This window comes from Daldinia loculata, assembly GCF_022478755.1.
Source record: "Daldinia loculata strain CBS 113971 unplaced genomic scaffold F4817scaffold_102, whole genome shotgun sequence".
Classification (NCBI taxonomy): Eukaryota; Fungi; Ascomycota; class Sordariomycetes; order Xylariales; family Hypoxylaceae; genus Daldinia; species Daldinia loculata.
Window position 1 is genome coordinate 1 of NW_026054956.1, and position 24,127 is coordinate 24,127.

Below are 24,127 nucleotides of genomic sequence, written 5' to 3' on the forward strand. Positions count from 1 at the left end.
GCCCCCCCCCCCCCCCCCCCCCCCACCCCCCCCCCCCCCCCCCCCCCCCCCCCCCCCCCCCCCCCCCCCCCCCCCCCCCCCCCCCCCCCCCCCCCGCGCTGTTTCCTAATGGCGACACATCTGTATCACTAATGCTAGGAGCCGAGCCGAGTCACACACCTGAGAGAATATATAGTCAAGGCAGTCATCGCCTGGAGAACATCTAGAGAATCTGGCAGCGAAAAGAGGTCTGGCAGGACGGCAAGTGCCCTTGTCATATACTGCCAGGCCCTCCCCTTACCCGGTTCGAATTTTCCTCCACTCCCAGCCTGGCATCCCAGGGCGACGACCGCGTTATATAGAGCGTATAGCGCTTTACTATGCGCTAGACGGTCAGCGAAATAAGGGGCATGAGCCATAGCTTCGAAATCTTTTTGATCGAGGAAGGGGTAGATGGGATGGATCCGCTCAAAGTATACTATTGTTGAGTTAGACAGACTGCGTCAGCGAACTAGAGATTAAGGAAAATAACATTTGATGTGGGCATTTGCCTCAGCAGTATCAGGAAGTGCGAGAGCATCTTTCTGATCCCCCCTTATACTACACATAGAACCCGGAGTCGCTACATTTGCTATAAATGCAAATTAGCTTCTCTATTGAGTTGTTTGGGTGGCTACTTATACTTACCGTGATGCTGCAGTCGAGAAGCAATCACAGAAGATATTCTCTGGATTAGCCGGTTTACTTTATCATTCCTCAAGCGGGAAGATAAGTATGACAATCGATTGTCAGAAAAGAATGTCAAGCTAGCGTTTCCAACTGGATCGAGCACTATTAGCAACTTATCAACTTAGTAGGGGTGGCCACAACGTGCTGACTAGTCCGATCCCCTGGTGCATTTAGTAGAGCAGTATATACAATAGGGGTCAAGAAGGGTGTACTTTAACTGCGAATGGTTTTTCGTTTCCGAGAGCTCTAGCCGTTCCGGCTGTGGCTAATATACGATCAACGTACAACTCGGGCAAAGGTCGCCGAGTCTTTAGTATAGGTCAATCCCGATTCTATAAAGGGTCGCTATATTGGGGTAAGACTTTACGTTTTCAGCGACTTGAGCCGCACTCGGACGCTGGGTTTTTGGTGACGCAGGAGATGTGAGGACGATATTTACTATTTTAACCTTAGTAAACCATATAATCCCAAGTAGTCTTTTATAGTATGTAATAGTATTCTACTTACCATTTCGTCTTTGGGGCATTTTCCTACGACTGAAATGGCACTGCGCCTTTCGGCGCTTCGCGGGGCATTAGCAAAGACTAGCGCTCCAAAGACATCATGGCTGAACTACTTACAACGCAGTGATTACAAGGGCCAGGGTACCCTGTGAATTGACTTGAGCCTCAAGTTGCCGATGTCACAGAAGTGGTTATTGATTTATACGTGTAGTAGGCTTACCATTACATCGCACTTTTCGCGCCTTGCACGAGTCGCAACTCTTCAATGTCTCCATCACGGGACTCTCTTCTAGACACAACCCCGGCTCTAATCTATTCCAAGGGGACAAATAGGACGATACTTAAATAAATGTGAGAAACGAGAGAGCCGGGACGTGGAACGTGGAAAAGAGATGCTGTTCTGCTGAGCCCCGAACGAGACTAACGGTATCAAGAAGTTCGGCTCCGAACGCCAAGACCCACATCGGGGATCAGTTCGTACCGTTTGCCGAAGTCTTAAAGCCGTAGATACTAGGGAGCTGTTCCTATCTATCTAAGAGGATTCACGATGGGTAAATGCCCTATCTTTCGCGATGTGGTGGATACTTGAACTGGCTGTCGGGACGTTTCTGGCTGCGTCAACAATCGCCAGCCCAATTTCGCCAAGCACTGCCAACAAGCGATACCTTGAGGAGCAGGATGGGGTCAAGTACAACGTTTTTGAGCACAGCGCCACGAAGTCCAGATTATCATTTGTCAAGAACTCGGGCATCTGCGAAACAACCCCGGGTGTTAACCAGTACTCTGGGTATCTCTCGGTGGGTGAGGGCATGAACATGTGGTTCTGGTAGGTTAACATGATACGGGCCTCAGCGTTGAGGGAATGAAGTTGACACATCCTTAAAGGTTCTTCGAAGCTCGCGAGAATCCTCGACAGGCACCACTTGTAGCATATTTCGAGGGTGGACCGGGGGACGCATCCGAATATGGGTTTTTCACTCAGAATGTGCCTTGTCATTTTGTCAATAACGAAACATCACCGTCTTTAAACCCGTACAGTTTCAATAGCTACGCCAACATGCTCTATGTCGACTAGCCAATAGGTGTCGGGTTCTCGTATGGCAACGCCACTGTCAATTCGACTAAAGCGGCTGCTCCTCTAGTCTGGAATCTGCTTCAAGCCTTTTACGACAGTTTTCCCGAATATGAAAATCGCGACTTTGGTATCTTCACCGAGTCGTACGGTGGTCATTATGGACCCGAGTTCGCGAGCTATATCTTGGACCAGAACGCCGCAATTTCTCGAGGCGATCTTCATGCCGAAGAGATCCGCTTAGTAGCCCTGGGTGTCAGCAATGGGTGGTTCGACGCTACTATTCAAGAAAAGGCTAACATCGAGTACTTGTACAACAATTCGTATAGACAGCTCATTAACGAGACCTTCTATAAAGAGCTTCTAACGCGGTACGACACAAAATGCAAGCCTGCGTTTGATCGATGTGCAGATGTCGGTACGACTGATACTTGTTTTGCCGCATGGAAGTCATGTATGGATGAGATCGAATATCCAATACTTGGCGTTCTAAACAAAGACCATCCTGGATTCTATCTCGGCGACATTCGCGACCCATCATTACGAGCCCCTTCGACACATGTTGCATACTTACAAAGACTCGACGTACAAGAAGCTCTTGGGGCAAAAGTAAATTATTCGGAGCCCGCCGGGGCCGCAGGTTTCATCTATTCAGGTGACGGTATAACTATCCATGTTCACATATACTACGCGAGGTACTAATAAGAGTGGTAGATGCACGTTCATTCATGACCCAACTCTCGGCTGTCGTGCAAGCAAGTGTCAGGGTGGTGGTTTGGACAGGTGATGCCGACTACGTCTCTAATTGGCTCGGGACTCTAAGAGTGGTAGATTTAATTGAATGGCCCGGAAAGAAGACGTTCACGAACCAGGACATGACACCATACACTCTCAACGGTACGCAAAAAGGAGTATTCAAATCTCTCGATAATTTAACCTTTATGCGTATTTTTGAAGCAGGGCATCATGTGCCGTTCTATCGTACGTTTAAATTAACTAGGCCCGACTGACAATAGTAGAAAATGCTAACTTGAGTGTAGAACCGGAAGCTTCACTATAGATATTTGAACAGAGTATGAAGACAAGCGGTATAATTCCTACATAGGGTTCTGAGTATCTGAATTTTCTTTCGGGGAGGAGTACCGTGAAGAACTAGTGTATACGTATTCAACACTTGATATTCAATACCATCATGTTGGCTGTAGCCTACGGCTACTGACCTACGTCTCACTCAAGGACTTCCGCGGAATGTTCTAGGTCTTGGCTAAAAACCCCGCTGGTTGTCTACATGATATGGTGTCATCGCAGCGTCTTATTGGACGGACTAACGTAAGGCTGCATGTTGGAGTCTCACGACTTAGCCGCAGTCTCACTCGTTTAACGAAGCTATTCTGCTATTGGCACAGCCTGCATAGTTAGGCAGACTGGTCAGCACTACTGCCTTGCAACGAGCTACTTATCACGGAATACCCGTAGCCTACATAGATACCTAGGTAAGTACCTAGGTAAGGCTGTAGTGCGTTGGAAGTTATAAATTAGTTAGCCTCCCGCCAACGCATTGCTCGTTCCCTTTCACATTCTATCTTTCTAATATCTCAAACCCATTCACCCAAGAGACATTCATTAGATGGACGACAACAGCTCTGTTGCTAGTTTCGAAGAGATTAGCCCCTCTGGTAAAGTCTTTGGACTAGGTGAGGATAAAAATATTGAGAAACTCAGAGCCCTCGTTGCAAAATCAGTCGTCGATGGTGGCGCAGCCACAGAGATTACTGAGGATGAGGTCCCAGATATCTGTTATGTGCTCCAGTACAAGGCATTTAGTGGGAAGCTCGTTAATTGTAAGTCGTCTCATTGTTAGAGCTTATAACTAATCTTTGCTAATGAAATCGGCAGTGCGTCGTAGCCGAGAGCCTATCGACATCGAGCTGGATGGCATTGACGAAGGGGGAGCTTCGACAAGAAAGCCTATCCTCGAGATCGTAACTAAGGTCACGGCCTCCTTAAAGAAGGATAGGCCGCAATTTGACCATATCCCTTATCCGCATCGTCACCAGTGCGATCCTGGCTTCGACTTTGACATGGACAATGAGTATTCCCATCGCCACGCTCGCGGACGGGAGCATGACGAAAATACAGGGGTGAATATTGTCAAGGTCGAAAATACGTCTATGGTCATCAATTCGATCCATCTAATCAATGCTCTGAGGGCTGTGGTGGAGTATTATCCCGATACGTCCCTCCTCGGAGATACTGTTACTATCAATGCACCATACCACATGCTCGCCCATCACCAAGTAGCGCTTGCTCGTTATAAGATCAACCAACCAGAGACCCATGATGATGAATATGTCCTTACAACTGCTAAGCACATCGATGTACTCCTTGATTTTCTTGAGAAAACTTTGGGAACCCAGATCCATGAAGAAGAGAAGAGACACAATAGCAAAGTACCTTTGGCCACCTTCGACAACCTCTGGCTTATATTGAAACCTGGCGATATCGTTTATGCCAAATACGACCGCCAGTGGACTCCGTTCATTATTTCCAGTATCGCCCGTGGCCCATCCGTCAACGAAGGTAGCACTCCATATACTGTCCAGTGCTGGAATATTACATATACTTCGGAAAGGTTCTGCCGTACCATGCACTCGTTTGATATCGACCCCTTCAATGGAGAAGAGGTTATCAAAAACCTTCCCGTCATTCCCGCCCGTTTCTTTCAGGGTGAAAATGGCAATGCCACTCCCGAGGAAGCTATGGCCAAGCAAGTTCTACTCGGGAAGAGAGTCTGGGAACTTTCAAAGGGACCAAATCATATGTTCTATAACGGGCTTCTGGTCGAGAAGGAGCCTGACTTTGACCGAGATTATCTAAGCGCTACAGGCTACTTGGAAGGTCGTGTTATTGTTGACAATGTCGGTTTCTCACACTACTCCTTTGATCATCCTGAAAGAAAGAACCGCCAGCCACGAGCACGTATTCCCCCACATAGTCGCCCGCCGCCGCGCAAAGACCAACTACCTTATTTCGCCCCCAAGTGCACCTGTAGTGCTTGTACTAAAGCAAGTCCAAAGGATGTTTTGAGCCCATTTGCTACATTCCAAGATCTCGACCCAGCCAGCGACCCGCCACCAGAAATAAACCTCTACTATATAGTCTTGAGTAAAATTGTCTCCGGATTCATACTCCGGGATCGACGTTGGGGTTACTTCAACGTTGAGAATCTCGAATATGTCGAGTTTGACAAGGAAGCCTTCAAGCACCTCGTGTTAGATGACGAGGTAAAGCTTACGGTTCGGTCACTCATTGGTAGGTTTGCCAGTACCCATGGTCAGGTCAGTCCATGGCCAAACGACTTCGTCAAGAACAAGGGTGAAGGCCGGATCTTCCTCCTCCACGGACCTCCAGGCGTAGGTAAGACATGTACTGCCGAATGTGTTGCAGAGCTCACCTGTCGTCCTCTGCTGTCGCTCACGAGCGGTGACCTTAACATCGACTCTTATAATGTTAGTATTCAACGTTCCCTATTCCCATACAAAAGGGTGTCATGCCCGCAAGTTACTCAAGGCAGTGGTTTATATATTTCCTTCTATATACACTTCGAGCAAAAAAGAAATCCGTCGTCATTTAAATATCTACTAACCCTAGATCGTGGATTAGGTAGAGAGGAGCCTCGACTATTTCCTGAAACTAGGTGAACGCTACGGTGCCGTAGTATTGATCGATGAGGCCGATGTGTACCTCGAGGCCCGACACGCATTGGACATATCGAGGAACAAGCTAGTCTCAGTCTTCCTACGGGCACTTGAATATCACCGAGGAGTATTATTCCTAACGACAAACCGAGTACAAACCTTTGATTCAGCCTTCACGTCACGCATCCACGTAGCCTTGCATTACAAGCCGCTAACGGACGCTGACCGAGAGAAGATCTGGCTCAATAGCTTCGAGCGACTCGAACGCGATAGCGATGGTAAAGTACATATCAGCGTAGCGACGCGCGAGTACGCCTATGAAAGCAATGACGTGCAGAGCCTGCGCTGGAATGGCCGCGAGATTCGCAATGCCCTTCAGACTGCTGTCGCGCTTGCGGAGACCGAGGCACTTGAGAACGACAAGGATAGAGTCACGGTCACTGACAAGCACCTGAGAGCTGTAGTCAAGATGAGCCGCGGCTTTAAGAACTTCCTGCGCCAACAGAAGAAAAAGCGCGATGACGACGTCGAGAACGATGACGAGGAAGAGGAACTTGAGCATGGCGGAAAAGGCTCCGCTGTCCATTGACGACTAATTGATGGCATCTTATCTGTTTTTCTCTTAGCCGCCGATCCGTAAACACTTTATGATGATTTAACACGAGGCCCTAACTTGGTTATGTTTCTGTTATTAGTTTCGGGGTTGGCGGAAATCCCATATCAAACTAGAATGACTTATGATTTTCATAGCTTGAAACTTGAGAGCCAGAATCCTCTTCATTCATTAAGTCTTGAACCTACCCGTAGTTAGTAGAACAAGCTCACCAGATAATATATTCCAACAGCAAGGATTCTTCTTACATCTCACCTGTCACGCATATCTACACAAATTGCGGTATCCTGCTCAAGACGCTCAGAGTATTAGCTCTACGCGTGTCTCAACAAGTAGCCAGCGTTATAGCATTCACATAAGTGCCGTAGCTAGCATCACGTCTCGAAAGAGTGTTGCAAGTGATATGACGCGAAGCGCCATTTCTAAAATAACTATGGGCTCTCTTTACCAAAACTGACCATGACCCAATGGATTTATAAGACGAAACGAACGAGCTTCTACTTCGAATCGCGGAGAGTCGTCACCGCTTCCACTATGAAATATTTACTGGTATACCCCTCTTACATCTTCATACCCGGAAGGTGGTCAAGCCCTATAACAAGTCAGTGTCTAAGCATTTTTCCTAGGATGATTCAAAACTTACATCCGTCGGTTTCCTCGCCGACCATGTCAGGGACGGTGCACTGGTTAGCCACCGCCATGGTTTGCTTCGTGATGGAACCGCAGCCATCGTAGAAGCATTCGGACTTGTTCATGGCGCGCTGCAACGAGTCGCCTTTCCAGCCGAACATGTAGTCAGCGTGAGTGCCATATCCACTGCTTCCTTCGAAACTCCACACGAATGGGTTGGGGGTTCCCGAAGGCCACAAGCTGTTGAACTTGGTGGTGTCCCAGACGGTCTCGTAAGTTACTTGTGGCATCCGGATAGGGTGTGATGCCGGACACGCTGGAGCATTCGTGAAGCCGTCAGACGTGATGGTGTTGTACATGTGTGACTGGTGGTCGGGGCTGTCAAGGTTCTTGCCATCCCAGCATCTGATCATTGTTATTATAAGCTCCTGTTTAAGGGTAGTGAGTTACTAACGCTGGGAAGTGGTGAACAGCGAAGATACCGCCCGGGCAGGGCCTATCGGGGAAGTCCACCATCTCCGGACCTCTGTTGAGGGTGGTCTGCAGGCAGTTGTATCGCAGACCAATGTGGCCCTTAGCCTGATCGAGGGTGTCGGTTGTCGGGCTGCCAACCGTCATGCGGAAACCCTACAAAGCATCAAAATCCTAAGCCGTAACATAACATCCAGGAGACTTACCGGCTTGAAAGCCGTGATGGGCTGGTTCCTCAAGTTGTCGGTGGTGAAATCGTATGGTGTGTAGTAGACAGTCATGCCACCCTTAGTACCGGCTGCCAGAGCAGCATTGTTAGTCACCGGAACTCGGTGATAGCTGCCATTGGTCGGGTGCTTGAAGTATAACACAGCAGTCCAGTAGTTTGAGAAGTCCTCGGACATCTCGCAGGTGGTGCAGGTGGCCCTCGCGCCAACATCACCAGTCATCGTGGCGTTGAAGGCGTTTCCGCCTACGATGTGGTGAACATGGGCCGAAGGGTTGTTGCCAGGCTCGACGACAGGGTCAAGACGCTGGGTGGTCAACGATGAGCATCCAAAGCGCAGACCAGCCTGGACTGGCGCAGCGAGCGCGAGTGCGATGGTGAACGACTTCATCTCGGCGGCGGATTTGTCTTGGCAACAGAGGCGTGCAGGAGAAGGCGAACCAAACGAAGCAGGTCTCAAAGCCTGGTGACCGGTTAGCTCTTATAAGTGCGGTTCTACACTCAGAGAGCAGTGAAATCTCATGCGTGGCCACTTATCTCTCTGCCCGCCCAACCTAACCAGAACTAATATATTCCTATACATACTACATGTCGCGGTAGTTGAAAGCCTACACTGGAATGGAGGCAAAGTGGTACAGATCGTCCCCATGGGGGAACCAGATCTCATCCGCATTACTATAATTATTTTGCCGGTGACATGGGTATCTAATTTGCACATGGAATAAGTGGCAAGTAAGATTATTTCCCAGCCCGGCAAATATACCAAGTGGATTCTTCGTCACCGGCAAAAGTCCTCACATAACGCCTATCACTCCCTCTGCACGTAGGCGAGCACAGCTGCCGCCAAAGCTTAAATTGCTTTACATCACGCTGCATCTCAGACAGTTTATAAATTACTCGACGAATTACAGGAGGAAGACGCACATTGATATTTGTGAGGCGAGGACATAAACATTGGTAAGCAAGATAAAGCTAGGGGTCCAAGATGCACCCTGTACCGGTTAACCCAGTCATAAGCGAGAAGAGTATTTGAAATAGTGAAAAGCGAAATAGGGAACTTAAAGGAAAGGGGATGATAGGTATAGTATAGACGAATGGAAAGTATTAACATATCAAAAAAGACACGCACCATTACGGTACTTCATATCGCTACTAACGAGACTTGATGATAGGACTTGTCACTTCAACGAGGACAACATTCAGTGATAGTATGACCGCCAGATAATATTGCTATAAGCAACGTTATTGAATGAATGACAAATAAGTTGCCACTAATATGGAAAGGTTTCACATAGGGCTGCTTCTCTTTGGCTTAATATGAAAGACCTCCGGGAAGCGGCCTAAGGCACCAAATGCTGAAATACTCGAAAATGCCTACCTATGAGTGACCACTACGGCCAAATGCTGCCAAAGCCATCTCGTATAATACTATATCGCCTTGATAGTCAAGGCCTTTGGGAAATTGATAAAAGCAGTCGCTACAGTTGAATACGATAGGGTGAGTTTGACGACTAGCACAAGTTCTTTAAAGGGATTCCACGTAACTATACATTATTCTCTTTAACTAGATTCCTTCTGTACTATTTTAAAATTTTGCGTGGGCCTAAAAATCAAGACTTAACTAGAGAGACCCACCAAAACGACTATCTTATGGTGTGGCTAAATATATAAGCTAAAATAATGGGGCAAATCTCCATCAATTAGGTGGACCGGTAGCTCAGTGGTAGAGCGTGGGATTGCAGTTACAGCAATCATCCTAAGGTCACGCGTTCGATCCGCGTTCGGTCCTTGGAAAGTAATTTCTAATTTTTTTTCCTTTGGAGTTGTCTTCTATTTTTTTTACACCCTAAAAAAAAATTTCCCCCTTTTTTTTCTCATACGTTTACAAACCTATCGGATAATAAATCATAAATGTTACGAATTATTTAATCGGGTTTAATAAACTTATTATATCAATTAACTAGTCAAAAGTGTTCCTTTAAGCCGCACGATGTATGGAAGTGCATGGTAGTATTTTTCAATTAATGCGCAACGCCCTGGGGGAGCGCAACATTCGATGAACAACGCTAATATCTTCCGGCGCTATTTCCTTTTGTTACTGAGGGCAAACTAAGTTGATTGATTATCTAAAATGTTGCTTCTACTATTCCTTAGGTATACCAGACGAGTCTTCTGCCTTGTGTGTTCATCTCCCTGGTATCTAAGTAATAGGGTATTGGATACATTTGATACTAATTCGATTATACTTTAACTATACCAAAATAAAATGGGTTACCCGCGTGATGATTACTTTTACATGGTACACATGAGCCCTTACGAAGTAGCAGTAGCCGTCGGTTCAATATTACTATATTATTCACACGCGCATATAGGTACAAATATGGAAACGTTCATTTTAACAAATGAATAGGGTCGGGTTCTCCTATGAAACGCTAGCTCTCCACTTCCGGAGAAGTGCTTAAACAGACTGCGGAACCGTACAATCCGGTTACATACCTTGATAGACCAAGTAAACCCGTATCGGGGTATAATTTACTTATAATTCGAATTATTCTCAAGTCTGACGTTTCCTTCCGGTTTATATATCTAAAAAATCAGTTAGCCTCGTGTTACCTACATCAGCTATATAATCTGTATCATGAAGGGCGCCGTTGTTATCAGATGGACACTCCTGGGCCGGGCTGCCGCTCAACGCAGCCCCGGAGAGTCTAATGCTATCGTTTCATGTGAAGGAGATTTTCAGCCAATTTCTGCTATTGACTTTATATCCGCCATGAATCCAGGCTGGAACCTCGGGAATACGATGGACGCAGTCCCGAATGAGGGTAGCTGGAACAATCCACCTGTGGTCGCGTCAACTTTTGACGACGCCAAAGCCGCCGGCTTCAAGAGCGTGAGAATCCCAGGTTAGAGCCCTATAACCATGTACAATGGCAGTATAAATGCGACTAAACGGACTATTAGTGACATATGCGGACCATTTCACGGGGAAATCCCCCGACTGGACGATTGACCCAGCGTGGCTTAAGCGAGTCTCCGAGGTAGTGGACATGGCTTTGGACAGAGACTTATACGTAATCACGAATATTCACCACGGTATGTATAGCGACATGGAATATATTCTCAATGGCTTACATCGGACTAGATTCTTGGGAATGGGCTGATGTAACAGCATCCGAAGCTAATGTTACAATGATCGAGGAGAAGATATATAGTGCCTGGCTCCAAATCGGGGAGACACTTGGATGTAGATCTTCTAGACTGGTTTTTGAACTGATCAACGAGCCCCCGGCGAATTCTGCTGAAGATGGGTCTAAAATCAATAGGATCAACGAGCTGTTTCTAAAGGCCCTTGCAGACTCCGGAGGATTTAATGCACAACGTGTTGTCACGCTGGTTGGAGGTAGTATGGATAGCATTAAAACTTCAAACTGGTTCAAGGCTCCGACTGGATATTCCAATCCCTGGGCTATCCAATATCACTATTATAGTCCATGTAAGTAAAGGTCCCGAGACTGTAGCACTAAAACTAATCATTACTTTAGATGATTTCATATTCCAAGCTTGGTGGGTGAGAGGGAGGAGTAGTCCTGACCTATAACACTAACCTGTTTCTGTAGGGGCAAAACCACATGGGGATCCGACGCAGACAAGGAGAGTCTTTAAGCTGACTTCGCAAACATCCGAGGAAACTTCACCAACGTGCCTCTAGTTATTGGCGAGTTTGAGGCCAACACGTTTTTAGAACCCGCTGCGAGAAGGAAGTATAATGACTTTGCAGTACGAACAGCTCGAAAGTACAACACATCCGTTATCCTCTGGGATAACGGCAACGGCGCTTTGGATCGTGCCACCCATACTTGGCGTGACCCTTATCTCATCGATATTATCAACAACGCCGTACAAGGGGTTTCGAACAGCTTATCGGATTCAACAACTGACGGGTCTGCTAAAGAACAGTCTAGTTCCGCTTATATATTTCATAAAGTAGGAGACGACGTTACGGACCAGACCGTAAAATTCATATTGAATGGAAACAAGATCAAATTCATCCAGACGTCAGATGGGAAAGGCCGCAGGGCTTCGAGAGACTACTGGGTAGTGGACGACGCTGTTACCGTAAGGAAAGCATTCTTATCGAAGTATCTGTCCCCGACAACCGATCCAGGAAGCAAGGCAAATCTCACTGTATCCTTCTCCGCCGGTGCAGAGGTGACTGTCGAGATTGTCCAATGGGACGTGACTACATTAGAATCGACCGCCTCACGCGCCGTGTCAGGATCCGATCTTCGAATTCCTATTACTTGGAAAGGACTATACAAGTTAGCAGCCGTGAAGATGTTACGAGACGACGGCATTTACCTCTTCGATGACTGGACGCAATATTTAGGTCCTTTTCAACAGGCTAGAGGGGTAAGAGCATTTCAACCTATGTAACTGTAAAATAGCTACAGAGCCAATGATTCCTAGACTTACAACAGCCATTGAGACAGAGATGGTCCGCATGTGGTGTTGAAAAAAGCGGTAATTTCACAAGTTATGACAAGCAAAGTGTCCACGACTTTTACTTTTGAGTTTTATCTTAGAATCGAAAGTAACGCGATCAATTACACATTAATAATATAAAATAAAAAGCACTTTTACGGGGTTATATAAATGATTAAAGTGATGTTAAATTTAAATTACCATAACAGCTTTTTCAAATAAATTATTTTATAAATTAAGTGTAAATAATTGGTAATTAAAACTTTTAATAAAATAAAATTATTTTATTTTATTTTATAACTTTTTTAAAATATAACCGATATATATTAATTTTATATTAATAACTTTTTTAATAATTAAATTAATTAAATTAATATATTAATATATATATATATTAAAATTATAAACGTTTCTTATAAAAAAAATCATTTAAATAAATTTATTTTTAATTATTATTTAATATTTAATTTAAAATTATAAAAAATAAATTTAAATAATTAAATAATAAATTATAAAAAATTAATTAAAATAATTAAATAATAAATAAATGTATTTAATTAAAAAGCTTTTATTTTTACGGGATAAAAAACACGATTAATATACATGAAATAAATAAAACGCAATTAAATAAAGTTAATTAATTAATTTAATATTACTTTTATAAATATATATATTTAATTAAATAACTTTTATTTTTATAAAATAAAATATAATAAAATAAAGTTTTATATAATTTAAAAATATTATTAAAAATATTTAATAAAGTTTATAAAATTTAAAAAATATATTATATTAATATAATAATAAATTATTATAAAGTTAAAATTAAAAAATATTATTATTAAAAAATGATGTTTTAAAAAAACTTAAAATATTAAATCATTATAATAAAACTTTATTTATATATATAAAAAAATAAAAGTTTTAATTTAAATATTAAATTATAATGTTATTTAATAAACCGTTAAATAACATTATAACGTATATTATAACCGTAATAATATATTATATTTTTAATTTTACTAGTATTATTAAAAGTTATATATACGGGTAATAATTTATTTTAAATATAAATTAAATGGTAATTATTACGGTATATAATAAAAAAAAATTTAATAAATAAATTTATACGTATTATTTAAAATTTATATTAATATTTTAACAATATATTAAACCATTTTTTTATTATAATTATTATTTATATTATTATAATAATAGTTTTAAAATAATTTAATAAATTTAATTTTTTAATATTATTAATATTTATTATACGCGTTTTATTAATTTCCGTTTAAAATTAAACTTTTTTACCTTTTATATTTTTATCGTTTTATATTTAATTTTTAATTTAATTTTTAAATTATAATTATACGATAATTAAAAAAAATCATATATATATATAAATAAACCATGTTTTTAACATGGCCTCGTAAATAGTTTCCTTTTTTTAAACATCATTAATATATTAATTATAACATTATTATTATTTTAATTACTTTATTTATTGTTTTATTATACGTATATATTTATTAACATTAAAACTTTTATTTTTTAAATAATTAATATAATAATTATTTACAATAATTTTAATTTTAATATTTTATTAATATTAAATTCCGTTTAACGCAGTAAAAAATATTATATTAATAATAATTTTTTTAAAATTTATATTAAAAAATAATATATTATTTTATTTGTTTTAATTATTTTGATTAACTTGTTAAATAAATCGTTTTATTTTATTTTATATAATATATATAAAATGTAATTATTATATAATAATTATAACGTTATTTTTTATATTTAAAAATTATTTATATTATTAATTATATTTTGTTAATTTTTTATTAAAACGTTATTGTTTTACTTTAATTAATAGTTTTATTAAACTTATAACTTTTATTTTCCGGTAATATATTAATTTAATGCATATTATTTTAAAAAATATATATTATTTTTATTATTTTTATAAATTTTTATTTATTTATAATATTAATTAACTTTTTAATTTTTATTTAATTATTATTTAAATTTATAAATAAAGTTATATTTAAATAAAAATTATCAAATATTTTTTTAATATAAATTAATATTATAAATAAATTTAAATAAAAAAACTAAAAAAAAAGTTAAATAAGTTTTAATAATAAATAGTTTTTATTTAATATTTTAAAAAACAATAAAAAATTTAATAATTTAAAGTATTTATATATTAACGGAAAAATTATTATAAAAAATAAATAAACGGTAACGTTAAATGCATAATATAAAAAGGATTTTTATAATAAAATAAATAAAGTTTTTAATAATAATAATTGTAAAAATAATGGTGTAATAAAAAAAAGTATTAATGGTAAAATTATAAAAAATAATAAAAAGTAAGTAAATTTTAATTTAAATGGTTTTATTAAAAATAATAATAATATAAGTATAAATATAAAATTTAAAGTAAAAACGGAAATATTTAATAAAAATATAAATAAAATAATTGGTTTAAGTAATTTAATAAAAAATAATAATAATATAAGTATAAATATAAAATTTAATTTAAAAACTTAAACGAAAGTATTTAATAAAAAAATGAACAAAGTAATTGGTTTAATAATTAATTTTATAAATAATAACAATAATTTTAAAGTTTAATATAATAATAATTTTAACGGTGTTAAAAAAAAAGTTACGTAATAATGTTTATAAACGTAATTTTTTATTTTAATTTTGCATTTTATTTAATTATTTCCGTTTTATTATGTAATTACATTTAAAATTTATTTATTTTTTAATTAATAAATTAATTTAAATAAATAAATAATTTATTACACGTAATATTAATGATTTTTAATTTAATAATGTTATAATAAAATTTAATTAATATTTAAATAACCGTTTTTATAAATATTAATATAATTTATTTTTTAATTTTATAATTATTAATTTATAATATTAATATAAAATTAAAAATATAACGGAAAATTATTATAATATTTTTAATATATTTATATCATTAATTAATAGTATTATTATTTTATAAAAACTTTTATTAAATTATTTATTAATATTTAATTAATAAATAAATAAATTATATTAAATACATTTTTAATATATTTTTAATATAATTATATATTTTAAATATTAATATATTATAATTTTATATTAATTTAAGTTTTTTAATTATTAATTATATTATTTATTAATTATTATTAAACATGTTTTATAATTATTAATTTAACTTTTATAATAAAAGTTAATATAATTATTTATTATATCATTTTTTATATTATTAATTTATAAAATAAAAAATTAATATAATTATAAAAAAAACTTTTTATTACGTTATTAATAATAAATAATATTTTAAAATTTAAAATTTTATTTAATATATAAATATTTAATAATTTAATTAATTATTTTTAAATGTTAAAAGTTTAAGTTAATAAAATGGTAAAAAAGTTATAATATTACGTAAGTTATTTTTAAATAAATTATTATAATTATATATAATATTAAAACATTATTATTTAAATTATACTTTAATTAATAACCGGGTTATGTTTTATTTTTTTCGAGATCACGTGATGCGCCCCCGTATTTTATTAATTAATTAAATTTTTAAAAACGATTTAAACAAATACGTACTTTAATACGTATTTTTATATATATTAATGTATATATTAATATTAACATATTTATTTTTTAATTTAAATAATTTTTTTAATATAATTACCGTTTTTTTATAATATATATTATTAAATAACCCGTAAAATAAAAAAAATAATGGTACCGGTCGCATTATGTTAACCATTTAATTTGATTTTATATGTGTAAATAAATATTTTATAATTATCGGTATATAATAACACGGTTAAAGTTTTACAGTATTAACTTTTTTATATTTTATTAATACTGCCACAATTTTTCCAGCCAATTAAATCTTAAAAATCGCCCCGTAATTAACAACTTTTTTTTTTACCATTTTATCGCATAAAGTTTAAAACACATGTAAATAAAATAAAAAAATCATGTAAAACGCGTTTTATTTAACGATACCAATTATTAAAAATTTTATACAATAGTATAATAAATCAATTGATTTTATAAAAAATTCATCGGACGTGCGTTAAAGTGTGGCTAACCAATTAAAAAGGCCAGACTTAATCCGTATATGTGGCGTAAAAAGCACTTTTAAAGCTAAGCACTCCTTCCCCGTAAACGTTTGCGCGAACGGGTAACGCAGCTAGTTATATATAATTTTACTACTTTTTGTAAATTGAATAAATTACTTAAAATTATGCAATTAATATCATAATTTTCCTAATTTTACGGGCTATTTAACGATAAATGTGTTAAAAAAAATTTATATTAAAAAAGTTATTTAAATTAAAAAATAAATATATATGTAAAAATATATATATAAATTTAAAAGTTAAAATGGTATAAATTAATTGGCCGAAAAATGCGGGGGGCGTATCACGTGATCTCGAAAAAAATAAAACATAACCCGGTTATTAATTAAAACATAACCCGGATAATAATACTTTAATATTAAACCGATTTATTTTTAATATTTTTTAATAATTTTTTATTAATTATTTTATTATTAAATAAAATTATTAATTTTAAATTTAAATTAAACTTTACATTAAATTTAATGTTATAATTTAAATAATATTATAAATAAAAAAATTATTTATATTTAATATAAATAAAATTATATAAAATAAATATATATAATTATAAAAAGTGTTTATATTAAAAGCTTTAATTAAATAAAATTATATAATTAAATAAAGTTATTTAATTAAATAAAATTATTTAATACACGGTTTTTATTTAACTTTTTTTTAAATTTAATTAAAACCACGAAATTAAATTTAACTTATAAAATAAAAGTTAAAAATAATAAAAACAACATAATTAAAAATCGAATTTTAAACTTTTTTTAAAAAAATTTACATTATTAAACAATAAATTAAAACTTTTATAATATAATAATTTATTTTAATTTTTAACTTTAAATCGTATGGTTTATATCCGATTATATAATTGTGTAATTTAAATGATTTACCAAAATTAAATTAATTATTTTTAAAGGTATTTTATATCATTAAATCTTGTTTTTTAACCATATAATTTCGTATAATAACGGATTTAATCGTGATGTTTATTAACGAATTAAATATATAATAAAAATCGTGATATAATTAATTTTACTTTTTTAACGATAAATTTAATTTAATTTGATTTAAAAAAAATGTTTTAACACGATTTTTCTTTTCGTATTATAATAACTTTTATAATAAAATTATTTACATTTTTTAATATTTTAATTTTAATGATTTAAATAAACTTTTAAATTAATTAATTTAATTATTATTTTTTTTATAATAAATTAATAATAAATCGATTAATTTATTAATTAATTAATTTACTTATTAATTTAATTATTATTATTTTTATAATTATTTTTTTATAATTAATTGTTATTATTATTTTATATATTAAATATAATATAATTTAAAAAACATTATATAAAAAATTATTTTTTGTTAAATATTTTAAATGTAATAATTGTTAATATTTTATTAACTTTATTTCCGTAATTTTGTATATATATTTAATAAAGTTGTTTTTATTTTTTAATATTTAATTAATTAAAATATATTATAATTTTTACATATTATTTTTATAATAATATTTTTTAAATTATATTATATTTATATATTTTAATTTTAATTAATAAATAATATAATTAATAAAATTATTAATAAAATGATATTAAATTATATTATTAATTATTAAAATAATTATTTAATTAAATTATAAAAAAATATAAATATACGTTAATATTTATATATAAAAATATTTTTAAAATAAATATTTTGTATATTTTTTTAAATATATTATAAAATCATTTTTAATTTTTTATATTTAATAATTTTATAAATTTATTAATTGTAAATATGACAAAATATCTTTACGGATTAATGATAAAAAGGAATAACGTAATAAAAAAAAAATAATACGAAATAAAATTATTATAATAATTATTTTTATATTAATTAATATAAAGATTATAAATTATATATATAAGTGTTATTTAAAAAAAATTGCTTTTTATATAAAGAATAATTATATGTTATTACGTAATTATTTTTATATAATAATATCCCATTATTAACAATTTCTTTTTTCGTATAACGTAATTACATATAATTTAATTAATATAACATTAATAATTTTTTTTTTTTTTACTTTTAATTTGTTTTTTTTATATTATGACGTAATTGTTAACAAATTTTAATTTATTATAATAATAAAAAGTTAAAACAGTTTTTATGGTAAAATTTTTTAATATATTAATTAAAGTTGGTTAAAGTTAATTAAAGTTAATTAATTAAAACAGTTAAAATAAAAGTCGTTTAATTAAAAATAAAACTATTTTAATTAAATCGTAAAAATTATCGGTTAAAGTTAATTAAAAACAATTATATATTATAATAAATTCGATATAATTAACCGATTTTAATTTTATAATAAAGATTTTTAACGGTTTTAATTTCTTTATTTAATATATTATTTTTTACGTTATATTTTTTATTTTCGTATTTATATTCGTTATTATTATATATTTTAACATAATGGGTAATATTTTATGATTTTATCAATTATATATTAAATTTATTAAGTTTTAATAAAATTATTTATAAAATTAATTATATGTTTTGTAAAATTAACTCTGATATTGTTAATTATAAAATTAGTTCCGGTAATATCGTAATTAATTATATTATTTTTAATATCGTTAATATTTAAAATAATTTAAATATTATTTTTAAATAAATAAATGTTTATGATTTAAATTATATTATTGCCGTAATAATTTTATTAAAATTATTAATATAATATAAATTAATTATTAAAATAAAGTTATTAAAATAACGTTTTAATAAAAATATATTTTTATTAAATAAAAATTTCGTGAATTTTTTAACGTTAATAATTATTTTTAATTTTTTTAAAAAAGTTTTTTTTTCGTTAAAATATACTCCGTAATATAAAAAATAATCCGTTATTAATAATTAAAATAAATAGTTTACTTTTTAAAAATATTTTATTTATCATTTTAAAAAGAATTCTTTAAAATTAACCCATAAATTTTCGTCGCATTTATTGTTATAATATTTAAAATAATACGTAAAAACTTCCGTATAATATATATTAATTTACTTTATTATTACTTCGTTTAATTAAAAAGCGTTATTTAATTAAAATACGTTTAATTAATTAATATTAAATTTAATATTTATAAAATTATTATCGATATATTTATTTTATATTAAAGTTATATTAAATAATTATAAATATAATAAAAATATTATAAAATATATAATAAAACGTAAATATTATAAACTTATAAATTAAACTTTAAATACTTTTAAAATAACATAATAACCGTTAATGCCATTATTTTTTCTCGTTTAAAAACGTTTTACGTTTTTTACTTTTATTAATTTATAGTTTTATTTTTTTAACCATTAATTAATATAAATATAATAAAATATCCGTATAAATTAATAATAATAAAAAATAACGTAATAAAAAAAAACAATATAAAATAAAATTATTACAATAATTATTTTTATATTAATTAATATAAAAATTATAAATTATATATATAAATATTATTTAAAAAGAAATTGCTTTTTATATAAAAAATAATCATATATTACCACGTAATTATTTTTGCATAATAATATCCCATTATTAATTAATTTTCTTTTATTAATATATTATATTATAATATAACCGGTTTTTATTTTTTATTATATATAATAATAATTTTTTTATATAACATTTATAATTATAAAAATTATTTTATTAACATTTTAAATATATTAATTATAAAAAATAACTTTATTAAATTATATAATAATTTTAAATTTATAATTATTATATCATTAATAATTATATAATTAATTATATAACCATATAATTAATTATATATTATATTATATATTATTAATTATTAATTATCATTTTAATAAACTTAAATTAATATTAAAAAAAAACTTTATTTTATTATATTTTTTTAATTATATCACTTTTTAATTAATTATAAATTTTTTTTTTAAATTTTTTTTAATTTTAATTTAAGTTAATTTAATTATTTTTATATTTTTTAAAACTAAATAAAATTAATAACATTAATATATTTTAATTTATTTATTATATATTTATTAACTTTTTTATTAAATTGATTAATTAAATCGATTTTTTTAAAATGTTAAAAATGGTTAATATTAATTGTAATACCGGTTATAATACCGGTTATAATACCGGTTATAATATTAATTATAACGCGGTAACCGTAATACGCGACCAAGTTATATAAATATAAAAAAAACTTAAAAAAGTTTAAATAATTAAATAATAACTTTTAAAACATTTTATACATAATTATAAATATTATAAATATTATTATAAATATTATTATAAATATTATTATAAATATTATTATAAATATTATTATAAATATTATTATAAATATTATTATAAATATTATTATAATATGTTAATTATAACATATTACCGGTTACGTTATAAATTACGATATTATATTTATGTTATACGTTATTTTAATTAATTTTAAACTTAAATTCGTTTTATAAACAGGTTACGCCCGCCCACGTTTAATGGCGCCACAAGCGCCACGTAACGCATAGCTTGTGTAATTGTATTTATAAGTCACGGGCGAGGCGTTTTACGAATTTAAGTTTAAAGTTACTTTAAACTTGTAAAAAACATTTAACATAAAATTGTTAAGAAAAAATAAGAAATAACGTTTTTAATAATTTAATAAATTATAATAACATATAAAAAAGCTTTTTTTTAATAATTTAATATTATTATTAATTTTTTTTATTTTTTTAACTTTTTTTTTATATTTATATAACGTTACGTTATTATATACCAAGTTTTAATAATAAAAACAATAACGTATATATTAATCATGTTAATATTAACTTAATCATTAATTTAATTTAAATATAAAAATCTTTTAATAAACGTTAATTTATTAAAAAGAAATTTAAAAATTAACTTTGTTTTTAATTTTATTTAAAACTTACCATTTAATAACTTTACCTTTTTTCTTTTATTCCTTTAATTACCAATATTTTTACCCGTTTAGCAAAAATATTTTTATAATTTAATTATATTAACTTTTTAAGTAAATATAAAACTTTAAATCGTTATCCGTTTAATAAATTAAAGTAATGTTTACCATTTATAATTTATAATAATTTATTAAATTTAACATTTTATAAATAAGTTTTTATTAATTAAATAATATATTTTATCATTCCCATTTTTTTCCTTTTAATTAATACCTTTATTGTTTAAATATATAATTAAAATTAATAATCGTTTTTATTTAAATATTTATTTTTTCGTATTTTCCGGACACATTTTAATTACCCTTTTTATATAAACCTAAAATATTTTAATATTAAAAAATAACGTAAATATAATAAATTATTATTAAATAACTATATTTTTTTACAAGTATTATAATTTATTTTAAATATAAAAAATATTTAATAAAAAAATTTAAATTATTACTTTTATAACTTTACTTTTATTAAAAATAAAAGTTAAATATTAAACTTTTTTACTTTTTTTTCAACTTATTTAAAAAGTTTAAAACTAAAAAATTAAGCCATATTTAAATAATCAAATCGTAAATATTTTTAAAACGAAAAAATAAATAACTTTTATTAATATTTATATTTTTTTTATATAACGTATTAATATTAACTTAAAAATTACTTTTTTAATTAAATAAAATTAAACCTTTTAAACTTTTTACATATTTTAAAAACATTAAAAAAATATTTTAAATTTATAAACTTTTAAAATAAACCAAATTATATATTATTACATAAACTTTATTCCGGTTAAAAAAAAAGCTTAATTTTTAAAATAAATTAACCATTTTTATTTTTTAAAAAGAAAATTACACACATTTATACTAAAAAAATAAAATACTTTAAAAAAATAAAATACTTTAAAAAAATAAAATACTTTAAAAAAATAAAATATTAATTAAATTAAAAATAAAAATAAATAAATTAAAATATTTTAATATTAAAAATAAAAAATTACTTTTTAATAATTTTTTTCATAAAAATTATCTTTTATAAATTTAATAATACCATTTATAACTTATAAATTATTTATAATATTTAAGGTTTTTATATAACCGAAAATTATAACGTTTATACCATTTAAAACAGTAAACAATTATTTAAATTTTTAAAAAAGAATTTCCAAATTTAAATTATTTTATAATTTTATTATTTATAAACTTTTAAATAATAATATTAAATAAGGCTATTAACTTTAAACTTAAATTAAACTTTTATATTAAATTTAATGCCATGGTTTAAGTAATGTTATAATAAATAAAAAAAATAACTTATATTTAATATGGTTAAAGTTATGTAAAATGGGTGTTTACGACCATAAAAGGTATTTATATTAAGATTTTAATTATTTAATTAAATAAAGTCACATAATTAAATAAAGTTATTTAATTAAATAAAATTAAATTAAGTTATTTAATATACGGCCTTTATTTAACCCTTTTTTTAAATTTAATTAAAGTTACAAAATTAAATTTAACTTATAAAATAAAAGTTAAAAAAAACAATAAAAACAACACAATTAAAGATTAAATCTTAAACCTCGAAAAAATTACACTATTAAACAATAAATCAAGTTTTTTACAATAGTAATTTATTTTAATTTTTAACCTTAAATCGTATGCCGTATAATCGTGTAATTTAAATAACTTAATTAAAATTTATTAATCAGTCATTTTTAAAGTATTTTATATCATTAAATCTTATCTTTTAATTATATAATTTCGTATAATAACAAAACCGATTATAATGTTTATTAATTAACGAATTAAATACGTAATAAATGTGTTAAAAAAATTATAATGTAGTTAACTTTACTTTTTTAACGATAAACTTAATTTAACTTAATTTAAATTAACTTAAATTAACTTAAAAAAGATGTTTTTAAAACGATGTTTTTAACACGATTTTCTTTTTTTTTTCCTTTTTTTTTTCGTATTATAATAGCTTTTGTAATTAAATTATTTGTTTTTTTTAATATTTTAATTTAAATTTAAATAAGTTTTTATATTGGTTAATTTAATTATTACCTTTTTTGTAATAAATTAATAATAAATCGATTAATTTATTAATTGATTAATTAATTAACTAATTTATTAACTTAATTATTACTTTTTTTATAATTAAGTTTTTATAATTAATCGTTGTTTTATATATTGGTATAATATAACTTAAAAAGTATTATATAAAAAAACTTTTTTAAATATTTTAATAATTTTAATAATAATGTGGTAATTGTTAATATCTCGCCAACTTTATCCCCGTAATTTTTTATACGCATTTAATAAAGTTTTTTTTATTTTTTAATATTTAATTAATTAAAATGCGTTATGGCTTTTACGTATTATAATGTTTTAATAACTATTTGTATAATTATAAAATAATGTTTTTTAAATCGTATCGTATTCGTATATTTTAACTTTAATTAATAAAAATAACGGGATAAAAAAATTAACTTAATTAATAAATAACGTATTTAATAAAACTGTCGATAAAATTATAAATAAAGTTATATTAA

General features: G+C 29.7%; 5 protein-coding genes and 1 non-coding gene across 6 annotated transcripts; 4 read left to right on the forward strand and 2 right to left on the reverse strand.

Annotated features, from left to right (window-relative positions):
* Window positions 1-134: 134 nt before the first annotated feature.
* Window positions 135-1,234, reverse strand: F4817DRAFT_321174 (uncharacterized protein; the record flags this gene model as incomplete). Its single annotated transcript, XM_049301262.1, has 6 exons — window positions 135-457; window positions 512-610; window positions 667-798; window positions 898-973; window positions 1,076-1,146; window positions 1,216-1,234. The coding sequence occupies 6 exons, from the start codon at window positions 1,232-1,234 to the stop codon at window positions 135-137; spliced, it is 720 nt and encodes a 239-aa protein (XP_049153806.1).
* A 549-nt stretch (window positions 1,235-1,783) lies between these two features.
* F4817DRAFT_362546 (putative carboxypeptidase S1) lies at window positions 1,784-3,293 on the forward strand (the record flags this gene model as incomplete). The annotated part of the gene is made up of 4 exons (XM_049306538.1): window positions 1,784-2,037; window positions 2,097-2,248; window positions 2,294-2,944; window positions 2,992-3,293. 4 exons carry the CDS (start codon window positions 1,784-1,786, stop codon window positions 3,291-3,293), a joined length of 1,359 nt encoding a protein of 452 aa, XP_049153807.1.
* Window positions 3,294-3,695: 402 nt separating this feature from the next.
* On the forward strand, window positions 3,696-6,843 carry F4817DRAFT_353947 (P-loop containing nucleoside triphosphate hydrolase protein). Its single transcript, XM_049305447.1, has 3 exons — window positions 3,696-4,124; window positions 4,180-5,792; window positions 5,947-6,843. The coding sequence occupies exons 1-3, from the start codon at window positions 3,911-3,913 to the stop codon at window positions 6,568-6,570; spliced, it is 2,451 nt and encodes an 816-aa protein (XP_049153808.1). The 5' UTR covers window positions 3,696-3,910; the 3' UTR covers window positions 6,571-6,843.
* Window positions 6,844-6,986: 143 nt separating this feature from the next.
* Window positions 6,987-8,791, reverse strand: F4817DRAFT_353948 (uncharacterized protein). Its single transcript, XM_049305448.1, has 5 exons — window positions 8,507-8,791; window positions 7,902-8,384; window positions 7,679-7,851; window positions 7,238-7,629; window positions 6,987-7,186 (listed from the first exon to the last, which is right to left on the reverse strand). Exons 2-5 carry the CDS (start codon window positions 8,310-8,312, stop codon window positions 7,155-7,157), a joined length of 1,008 nt encoding a protein of 335 aa, XP_049153809.1. The 5' UTR covers window positions 8,313-8,384; window positions 8,507-8,791; the 3' UTR covers window positions 6,987-7,154.
* An 836-nt stretch (window positions 8,792-9,627) lies between these two features.
* Window positions 9,628-9,710, forward strand: F4817DRAFT_t154. Its single transcript has one exon. It is a non-coding gene; the product is annotated as a tRNA-Cys (tRNA).
* An 849-nt stretch (window positions 9,711-10,559) lies between these two features.
* F4817DRAFT_362549 (glycoside hydrolase family 5 protein) lies at window positions 10,560-12,547 on the forward strand (the record flags this gene model as incomplete). Its single annotated transcript, XM_049306539.1, has 6 exons — window positions 10,560-10,827; window positions 10,886-11,017; window positions 11,067-11,421; window positions 11,542-11,579; window positions 11,610-12,354; window positions 12,415-12,547. 6 exons carry the CDS (start codon window positions 10,560-10,562, stop codon window positions 12,545-12,547), a joined length of 1,671 nt encoding a protein of 556 aa, XP_049153810.1.
* Window positions 12,548-24,127: the final 11,580 nt, after the last annotated feature.

Excerpts from the sequence above, each read along its gene's own strand:
- F4817DRAFT_353947 (XM_049305447.1), top strand. The coding sequence starts at position 3,911 with ATGGACGACAACAGCTCTGTTGCTAGTTTCGAAGAGATTAGCCCCTCT. Across the intron at positions 4,125-4,179 it reads TAGTGGGAAGCTCGTTAATT|TGCGTCGTAGCCGAGAGCCT; the intron begins GTAAGTCGTCTC and ends TGAAATCGGCAG. Across the intron at positions 5,793-5,946 it reads TTAACATCGACTCTTATAAT|GTAGAGAGGAGCCTCGACTA; the intron begins GTTAGTATTCAA and ends ATCGTGGATTAG.
- F4817DRAFT_353948 (XM_049305448.1), bottom strand. The coding sequence starts at position 8,312 with ATGAAGTCGTTCACCATCGCACTCGCGCTCGCTGCGCCAGTCCAGGCT. Across the intron at positions 7,852-7,901 it reads CCATCACGGCTTTCAAGCCG|GGTTTCCGCATGACGGTTGG; the intron begins GTAAGTCTCCTG and ends GATGCTTTGTAG. Across the intron at positions 7,630-7,678 it reads GCTGTTCACCACTTCCCAGC|ATGCTGGGATGGCAAGAACC; the intron begins GTTAGTAACTCA and ends AACAATGATCAG.